General features: G+C 35.1%; 1 protein-coding gene across 1 annotated transcript; it reads right to left on the bottom strand.

The window, feature by feature from the left end:
• Positions 1 to 253: 253 nt before the first annotated feature.
• On the bottom strand, positions 254 to 6,156 carry LOC123559505 (tetraspanin-18-like). Its single transcript, XM_045351386.2, has 11 exons — positions 6,062 to 6,156; positions 5,544 to 5,600; positions 4,974 to 5,204; positions 4,510 to 4,584; positions 3,838 to 3,942; positions 3,151 to 3,245; positions 2,583 to 2,688; positions 2,079 to 2,162; positions 1,620 to 1,678; positions 1,236 to 1,274; positions 254 to 979 (listed from the first exon to the last, which is right to left on the bottom strand). Exons 2-11 carry the CDS (start codon positions 5,598 to 5,600, stop codon positions 952 to 954), a joined length of 879 nt encoding a protein of 292 aa, XP_045207321.1. The 5' UTR covers positions 6,062 to 6,156; the 3' UTR covers positions 254 to 951.
• Between the last annotated feature and the right edge of the window lie 3,672 nt (positions 6,157 to 9,828).

Raw genomic sequence — 9,828 nt, 5'->3', positions numbered from 1 at the left:
TTTAAACGTAGATGAAAAAGAAAAAATTGAAATATCGGTAAAATCATCTATTGATGAAATATTGATTTTAATATCTCTTTTTGTAATGATGTATAGAGGTAGTTGTAAACCAATGTAAACAGATTTGGAAAATTATAAACAACAATTATGAAACCAAATACACCCTTTGAAGTAGACAATTGGTTTATACAAATTAACACAAATAGACCTCATTGGAATTTGTATTCTGTGTAAAAATAAAGTAGATCATACATTAATATCAAAATTTTATTTTCATATACATGTATACAGTAGCGTAACAGCAACACAGTATCAGTGTATATAGTTCGAATTTATTTTCAAATCAGTAAAATAAATAATTTGTGAATAGTTTATACTTTTCAAATTCAGACGTACTAACTTGCAAAGCGCATAGATTGAATTTATTTTCAAATGTATATGTATATGTTACAAAAATGTGTAGCTTGTATTAATTTTCAAATTTATATGTATATTACTTACAAAAATGTGAAACTTGTAGTTTCTTCTCAAAGTAAAGAGTACGTAAGTAACAATGTTAAACAGCATATATATAATTAACAAAAATAATAATAGTAATAATAATATAATAAATAACAATAACGTATAAATGGTATTTTACTTTAAAATTTAAAAGTACGTTAAGTTACAAACTGTATATTTTGTTTTCATTTTCAAATTCAGAAGTACATAAGCAAACACTATATGTGTAGCTTGTTTCAATCCTTAAAATCAGAAGTGTATGATTGATTTTCAAAAATCTCGATAACTCAAATTAGAGAAATATGATTCGAGATTTCAACGTTGGAAAAATGTCAACACATGTCGAACAGAAATATTATCATTTTGTTGTTCACATCTCTACAGCTCGTTACCTGGTAATCTTTACAAACAGTGGATTTAATTGTATCTTTGAATTTCAGCGATGAAAATCTAAAACTTGATGTTCTTGACCCTGTCCCTAAATAAGAAAAGAAAAAAAAGATTATAATTATTTAAGTCTTTCGAAGGAGCTGACGTAGTCGGTCTTGCAAAAAAATCAAGGTCTTTAAAAACATGTCCGCTGCAAATTATCACGGGCTGTTAATATTGCTTAAATACTTTACTGTGATTAAGATTTTACTGACTTTAATGCAGAACGATTAAGACTTTTTGTTTCATGTCTTAAATATCGCACGTGACTAAAAATAAATGACCGTATATATGAAAGTTCTTACACCCTAGGTAACGGCGTCGGTGGACGATCGGTTTTGAACCTGAAAATGAAATAAATGACTTTGTATTCGTCAAATTGCCAAAAAAAGTATACTATTTTGTGAGAAAAAAAACTTTTCGATTTTTCCTCAAAGATTTCTTTTTAAATTTCTGATAGAAAAAAAAGCAAAAACCTATGCATTTTTAAAGAAATAAAAACAAAACATAAATATCCAGCACGGATCATTTTGCTTATTATGATATACAATTATATACAGTCAAACCTGCCTATAAAGAAAACCCTGAAGTTGTATTTATTTGCCAGCGGCCTTTATTCAAAGGTTGAAATACATTGGAAATGTTTAAATTCTGAAATGAAAGTACAAACTGAAAAAAAAAGAACTCACATCGGTTCAACTCGACTCCCTCTGTCAATTAACATGCAAGCTCCAAGTATGGCAAATAGCTGGAAAGATTACGGTAAAGAAATTTTTGAAGCATTAAAAGACAGGTTAAGAAAGCTGCACTATTTTGAAAATGTGTTCTACATTTTAAACGAAGTATGCATAAGTTGAAAACTGTAGTGTAATGATTTGATGTAGGTTCTTAACAAGAGTTAAGAGAGATTGGGATTTTTGTGGTTTGTATTCGTGTACACGTACGTATGTAGTAAATTCATATACCTAGTAAAAAGAGGATGTTAAAAGTGTGTGATCAATGAATCGACCTCTAACAGTCTTTTGTGAACGTGCAGGTCTAAATTTGGTTAAAATTGCTACGTTCTGAAGCAGTAAAAGCCGACATGTACCCGGATAAATCTCTAACAACTTCTCTAATGCTGCGTTAAAACAAACACGTGTGCATACCTGAAGTATAAGGAGGCCACCAGCCGCACAGAAAAACAAAACACTGTGGAGATTTATCAAATCTTTGAGCTCCTCGTAACATCCCTGTATAACAGAAAATCAAAAAGTAGATATGGAAAAAAGTTCGTAAATTAAACAAAATATTTGCAAATCATTTCAGTTTGCAGTAGACATAAATCTTTTACTTTTTGATAAGTGGGGCCTCCGTGGCCAAGTGGTTAAGGTCACTGATTTCTAATCACTTGCCTCTCACCGATGAAGGTTTGAGTCTCACTCCAGGGTGTTAAATTCTTCATGTGAGGAAGCCATTCAGTTGGCTTATTGTAGATCGATGGTTCTACCCAGGTGCCCGCCCGCGATAAAATAATGCACGGAGGGGCAACTGGGGTATTCCTCCAGCATCAAAGCTGGAAAGTCGCCATATGACATATAATTGTGTCGGTGCGACGTTAAGCACAAAAAAAAACCTTTTTGTATAGATATTTGTTGTACATCAAGTAATACCTGAGTGTAGTAGTTTTTCGGTGTTGTTGTACATGCCGTGTTTATCGTGCTGGAAATATCATCATCATCAACTCCCTGACAACATGTGGCAGGAACCTTCTCACTGCTGTAGAACATTAAATGAAATCGTTTTACAAATATGTTATAGTTCAAAAAAGCACATAAGTCTGTGCTGTTATTATCTAAAATGTTTGTGTTTGTTTTCGAAATTCATTTGAAAGCTTCGACCAGCAGCGTTACTAAATGATTTTGTCATTGTGAAATAGTTTACTTTTTATAAAAATGTTCTTTACCTAACATTGTGCTCAGCATATAGGCAACGCTACACAGGGATGCACACAGTTGGTACTTTACAGTTTGAAGCACGGCAAGACTAGAGAGTGATCTTGAAATTGACAAGTAACAGAGAAGCATTGAAGACTGGTCTCCAGCTATTTGGAATAATGCGAATTAAGGGTTTGCCTCAGTCTCCTAAGCAGTGATCTCCCCTGGCAGTAACTGTAGCACTAGAAAAGATAACCGCCGCTTGGAGGTTGGGGTTTGTAAATCAAGAATAATGGAGCCTTACTTGGCGTTTGTGTTGAACCAGAGGGACTGCGTATCTTGAAAATCACCTGTGGTATCCCCATTTGCAAACTGGTCAACTACACCACAACATCGGGCCTACAGAAAATGTGGTGAAAATGAAATGTAAACACACATTAACAGAAAGTATACAACTCCTACGCCCGAAAGTCACTACACAAGCAATGGCGCAAAAGAGCGACTGCCTATTTTTATCTATAGACAAGTTTTGTAAACAGATACGCATGGTATATATGAAAACCACACACTTTTAAGGGTGATTAGAAGACACAACACGCAACAAAGAACGTTTATACAAAAATATAAGGAAAACATTGGTACAAATGTAGTTAGTTTAGAACTTATTGGCTTCACATGTTCTTTAATGCAGCCTAAACACACTGGTGCTTTTGAAAGAAAGTTGAAATAGTCAGCTTCAAATTCCCCTAATTCCAGTTTGTAGTAGTTTACCCTCTTAGAAATTTTTGATTTAAATGACAGTCGCATGCATTTCCCTTTCTGTTTACTTCGATTTTCATTTAAGATGTACTATCGCTAATAAAACACCGATCCTGTAGAACAGTGTATACATTAAACTGCTGCATTCTAAACGCACCTAGTAAAATGCAAATAAGCAAATGTAAGTAAATTAAAAGAAATATGCACTAATACATTTGTAAATACAATGTACCTGCATAAACAATTTGTTCCAGCCTTTGGATATATCGTCAGTATCCTGGGGTCCTTTATAGCTGCCAAGAAGGTCCAACATCTCACCTCGCAACCATTCACCTGACTGAAACACAAACATAGATGATAACTGGTACCTCCAAACATCAAGAGTGTTGACGGATAAAACCACATGTACTTTATTGTAGGTTCGCTTACAACTCCTCTTACAACTTGTTAACCGCTCAAGGTCTGGAGTTTGAACAGCACTGGGGCGACGACTCTTTTCTTGCAGTTAGTAAATGTTTTCCATGAAGAGTGACAAGTGAATTAGCTATGCATATTTATTCAGTAGACGAGACATGATATAACAAAAATGGTAAAACAACAAATAATGTTATGTATGAAATAATGGGCGCAACATTAGATGATTTCCAAATAAACTTACCAGTTAAACTTACTAACATGTAACATTTGAAGTCTATGGCTAAGACTTTAAATTGCTAAATTTTCTTTTTGCAAATTATCTTTGTTGAATAAGCACAAATTTTATGAACGTACATTTAACAGTCCATTTAAGCCTAGAGTGCCGTAAAATTTTATCAGTATAAATTTTGCTACAAAGAAATGACAAATTGAAAATTTTGTTGTTCTTCTAAGTTTCGGACTTAAAACGTTTATGAATATGACATACCCTTCCTCTCACGCTGATCCAGAACCCGACAGACACTGCCTCGACCACTATCAGTATTATTATAAAGACAACAAACTGTAAGTATGAAATAAACACAATGAAACAGAATGTCGTGGTCTAGCAAACATAAACTGTTTTCAAAGGATAGCGCGTTCATAAATTACAAAGTTAATGATCATTTTCATGTTTTTAATCTGAACTTTGCTGACCTATGTGAAGTTAGCAGCAGAGCAGTAAAAGTTGAACATACAGCAGAATTTAGTACCTGTTGTATAAAATAATTGTTAAATATTTTGAGTATAGGAAAGAAAAAGTGATCTTGTAGAAAATAGGACATCAAATACACCATATTTTTATTGCCGCTGAAACAAAATAATTAATGAAAACTCTAAGTCATGAACTTAAATAGCTCTTTTTTTTCATATTCACATTCCTGCAAAAAAAAAACATAAATGATACTGTACCGCACGAAGACCACACTTGTTTCTTTTCACTGCTGCGGATAATCCAAACACGGCTTTAAACATGACAAAACCTCCATGTATAATCATACCATACACGTGCGCTGACAACAGGTAACCCAGCTTTATGTTCTGATACTCCACTTTGTTCAGAAGTGTCACAGCATCGTTTCCGAAAAATCCGCTTGAAAATCGAACCAGCACGCCATCAACAAAAACTGCTGCGCCGAATAGCTGAAATAAGTCATTTGCATTTTATTTAGTCAACATCGATCAGGAAAAATACAACTTTAAAGGTTTTTATGGATGTGGTGTCGTTTACGTTCGTACCATGAACGCTTCGTACCGATGCCAAAAAGATATATCAGCAGATAAAAATTTCGGATTTGAAACACGTAAATGATTTTTCAAAGTAATTAGTCAGTACAGACGGGAAACGAACGTAGTTGTATGCTTCGCTTGTACATCAAACTTTTTGAAGAATGAACAAATGTAACCGCGGCTTTTTCATATAGATTAACATCTGATACTTTAATTCATATATATTAAAAAGTCCACCTATAAAATACTCACAAACATCATGCAGCACAAGAATCCGACAATACTTTTATTACTTTTAAACCTGGACATCTGAAAAACAAGAGAGAGAGAGAGAGAGAGAAAAAAATATCTTCCTGCTCACAATAAATTAAAGATTTTCAGTTGCGAAATGTTATAAATATTGAAGTTTTCAATGTAGCAATTCCTAAACGGCTGGAATGTAAAAACTAACCAGCGTCCAATCTGCGTCTGCAGCGAAGTCTCAGAATGGAAAATTGTCAGTGGCCGGTTTAAAGTTTGAGATAAAAGTAAACAGGATGGTTAAAGTTCAAGACTGGTCTCCAAGCTCACTTCTGTGACCACTGTACAGAGCACTGACAGTTTCACTTTAAGTCTTCTAGCCGTCGTATTTTATGTATCATTATTTTATTTATTAGATTTTCAGACAATGTCTTACAAGCATTTTGTTACGTTCAAAGCACACCTATATATACTTGTCGCCGCCTCATTTTATCATAAGACATAAAATGTAATAATAAAATTATTCTTACCCTGAAAGGCAAATCTTCCTTAATTTCTTTTGTAACCCCCGCACACGGTTCCTAAACACTAGAAAGTAATATTATGGCATTGTCTAGCTTTAGCTATAAATAGTAACGATCGTTTTTCGTTACATTGTTATTTGTCTATTATTTGATCAAAGAACGAACGATTGAGTGAAATCATAGCGTAACGTATCGTTTTTCTTCCTATTGTTTTAAAAGAACAGTTTCATGTAGTGTTTTTCGTCATATTTAGTTATACAAGTAATCATAAGTTATGTCTCCTGTGTCTAAATATAAATGAGAGTTTCAAACTATTAAAAACTTTTTTCACACAAAACTTACTAGAACTTACAATACTTTGGTCATCACCTTTCAAAATACAGTCGTACGCTGGGTATTAGGTATCCGATTCACAAGTAAGCATGTTATATATAATAGTGCTATCAAAGTATATCAAATTTTTAGGGGGCGGGGGGATTAGACTATAAATTTTACATTTTCTTTTTTATTAACTTTCTTTTTTCAGAGAAGGTATGTTTTTGTCCAGTCTACAACTTTTTCATAGTAAAATACTCTCCACTGGGACTTGAACCCAGACCTCTTCCTACATGGTGTAAGAAGCATTCTAACATTGAAATATGGAGAGGGATAAGCAAATTGTTGCAAAACTGGAAAAAAACAATATTTTAGCATATTTATCTGTAATCAGAAGAATTCAGAAAAAAATGTAAACACATTACAATGACAAAGTGAAAATGCATGGTTATGCCTATATATATTTTCCTCCAACTATTTCATTTCAAGAAACTGAGAATTATGAAATTAATCCCTGCCACTGTTATGGAGAGTGAAAGGGTAAACCTTTGACCTTGAGCTGTGACCTTGAGCTTGAACTGACATGACTGACTTGTAAATTCTGCACATCTTGATGAGGTGATCATTTTAGACGATCTGGAGCTCAGATCGTTTGACCAAAGTTTCATGAAAGTCCTTCATGGGTCATTGGAGATATGGAGTGGACACGATAGTGTTATGGACAGACAGACAGATAGAAGGACGGAAGAGACCATTCCTATAACCAGTCTGATATTCCAGTTAGGTAGCACAATAAAGTTCGGCATTGTGCTCACTGCTGCAAGTAGACATAATCTTTTATATGTATAGACAAGAAATTGTTAACAGAGGCATAATGGACGATGCATGACCTTTGACCATGAGTTCTGCACACTGCCTTGATGAGGTGATCATTTGACCCAAGTTTCATATAAATCCTTCAAGGGGATTAGGAGATACAGAGCAGACACAAAATGGAAGGCTTAAACCATTGACCCCAAGATTTGACCTTAACCTTGAGCCAGCATGAATGACTCATAAGTTCTGCACATTGCCTTGATGAGGTGATCATTTGAGCCAAGTTTGATGAAAATCCTTCAAGGGGTTTAGGAGATAACAAGAGCTGTCTCCATAGGATGACACATGCCCCCGATGGCACTTTAAATGAATAGTTATAGCCGATGTTAGAGTTTAGGACCTTTGACCTACGGACCTCTGGGTCTTGCGCGCGACACGTCGTCTTACTGAGGTACACATTCATGCCCAATAATTTTAAAATCCATGCATGAATGACAAAGATATGGACCGGACACGCCCATCAATGCACTTTCATGAAATATGACCTTTAACGTCTAAGTGTGACCTTGACCTTTGAGCTACGGACCTGGGTCTTGCGCGCGACACGTCGTCTTACTGTAGTATACATTCGCGCAAAGTTATTTGAAAATCCATCCATGGATGACAAAGATATGGACCGGACACGAAAATTGCGGACAGAATGACAGAGGTTCAAAAACTATATGCCTCCCTTCGTGGGCATAAAAAGCGGACACAAAATGGAAGGCTCAAACCTTTGACCCTAAGTTGTGACCTTGACCGGAAAAGGCTTACTCATGAATTCTGCACATCGTCCTGATGAGATGTTCATTTGACCCAAGTTTCATGAAAATCCTTCAGGGGATTTAGGAGATATTGAGCAGACACAGAAGTGTTACAGACAGACGGACAGAATGACGGACGGAGACCATTCCTATAACCCCTAACCACTTGTGGCGGGGGATTAAAAATGTTTTTGATTTTTTTTTTCAAACTCCAACAAACTGTTAACCGCCTCCGTAGCCTAGTGGTAGAGCGTCCATTTTGAGTGCTGGAGGTCATGGGTTTGATCCCCTGCCACGTCATACCGAAGACGTAAAAAATGGCACTAGCAGCTTCCTCACTTGGAGCTCAGCATTAGGAAGATAGTGCTAGGACTGGTCAACCGGCGTCGGTATAATGTGACAGGATGAGGTATCATGCCACATGTCTATGGTGTGATATTCCGGCTACAAGTAGACTGCATCGTTTATATGACTGAAAAATTGTTGAAAAAGATGTTAAGTCCGAACACACACACAATCAACAAACTTTTATAACTGATACATTTTGTCAGTGATTGTATGGAAGTTTTCATTCAATGCATCTAGTCTGTATCATGTCTGTATCGTGAAGCAGACCTATGATACAATAACCGCACCGCTAGTATCGTAATACAGTGAAATGCTATCTATAATTACACCCTAACCCTTACCATGCTAAATTTCTATTATGAACTTGTCCATTTTTCAATTGGACAGTACCATTAACTGTTTAAAAGGGGTGCTTACCAAAATGATATTGGCTGAATAGCGAACAGTGCAGATCATGATCAGACTTCATGAATGTGCAGGCTGATCAGGATCTACACTGGTGGCAAATGCACAATCAATCGTGTTCAGCACGGTAAGGGCTAATGTGAGTTACAACAGGTTGTCATAGTACTGAGCTTAAAAAGGGCATATCTCTGTCAAGATAGCCATACACGAATTTTTAACTTAAAGCTGATGATGCATTATACAGTTTCATAATGTTCAGACAGGATTTGTATTTATTATATATTATATACTAGTTTGATTTTCTACAGATGCACTGTACCTCTTATACAAACTTTATATAATAAGTGTTACCCTTGATGATTCTTAATTAGATCTGCTTCCTGGCTTAGAGCTTTGGAGCATGACTGTCTAGCAACTTCACTAACATGGCTGCTCACTTCTCGTTCCTGGTTTTTCAAACTGTTAAAACTAATTGGTGGTATTTCCATTGCCGAAACAAAGTTTTGTATCTGTGAATGTCCAGTTCCACTATGCAACATGCCTGAAAGATATATATTAATCAGCAACAACAATGAATATTGATTCACTATTGATTAATTACATATTGTTTAAATATTATATATTGTATAACTAGTAGATACATTTGAACCCGAGATTCCAATGTCATGCTTTGCTATGACGTCGCTTATGCTATAGGAGACGTTGGTCATATTGACTTGTTTAGTAAATATAGTAAAAAAGAATATTACACTTGTGACTTTCCGCATTGAATTTATTAAACTCATTGAATAAAATTGATAAAATGCTCGACAGCGCCTCGCATTTTATTATTTTATTCAACTTGGTGAAAATGTGCATCTTTGACTATTTCAGGGTCCATAACTCTGAAAATAGGGGACGGACCCAAATGAAAAATAGGAGCTTCTCAAGTTCAAATCATGATTAAGACTCTAGCAGCTAATTTTTTTTTGAATATCACATATAAACTATAGTTAGTGAAATATAAAAAAAAGATTAATATCTCTCTATAAACATTCAAAATGCTCTAGAAAGAATACAAGAAAAGCATAGTATGGAAGGGTGATG

The sequence above is a fragment of the Mercenaria mercenaria genome, chromosome 10 (genome assembly GCF_021730395.1).
Source record: "Mercenaria mercenaria strain notata chromosome 10, MADL_Memer_1, whole genome shotgun sequence".
NCBI lineage: Eukaryota > Metazoa > Mollusca > Bivalvia > Venerida > Veneridae > Mercenaria > Mercenaria mercenaria.
Note: the sequence above shows the minus strand (reverse complement) of the source record. Positions and strands in the feature narration are given on the sequence as shown.

Bases quoted from the DNA above. Each gene is read 5' to 3' on its own strand.
- LOC123559505 (XM_045351386.2), bottom strand. From the start codon at position 5,600: ATGTCCAGGTTTAAAAGTAATAAAAGTATTGTCGGATTCTTGTGCTGC. The intron at 5,205-5,543 runs GTGAGTATTTTA...GACTTATTTCAG, and splicing joins TCTTGTGCTGCATGATGTTT to CTATTCGGCGCAGCAGTTTT. The intron at 980-1,235 runs GTAAGAACTTTC...TTTCTTATTTAG, and splicing joins CCGACGCCGTTACCTAGGGT to GGACAGGGTCAAGAACATCA.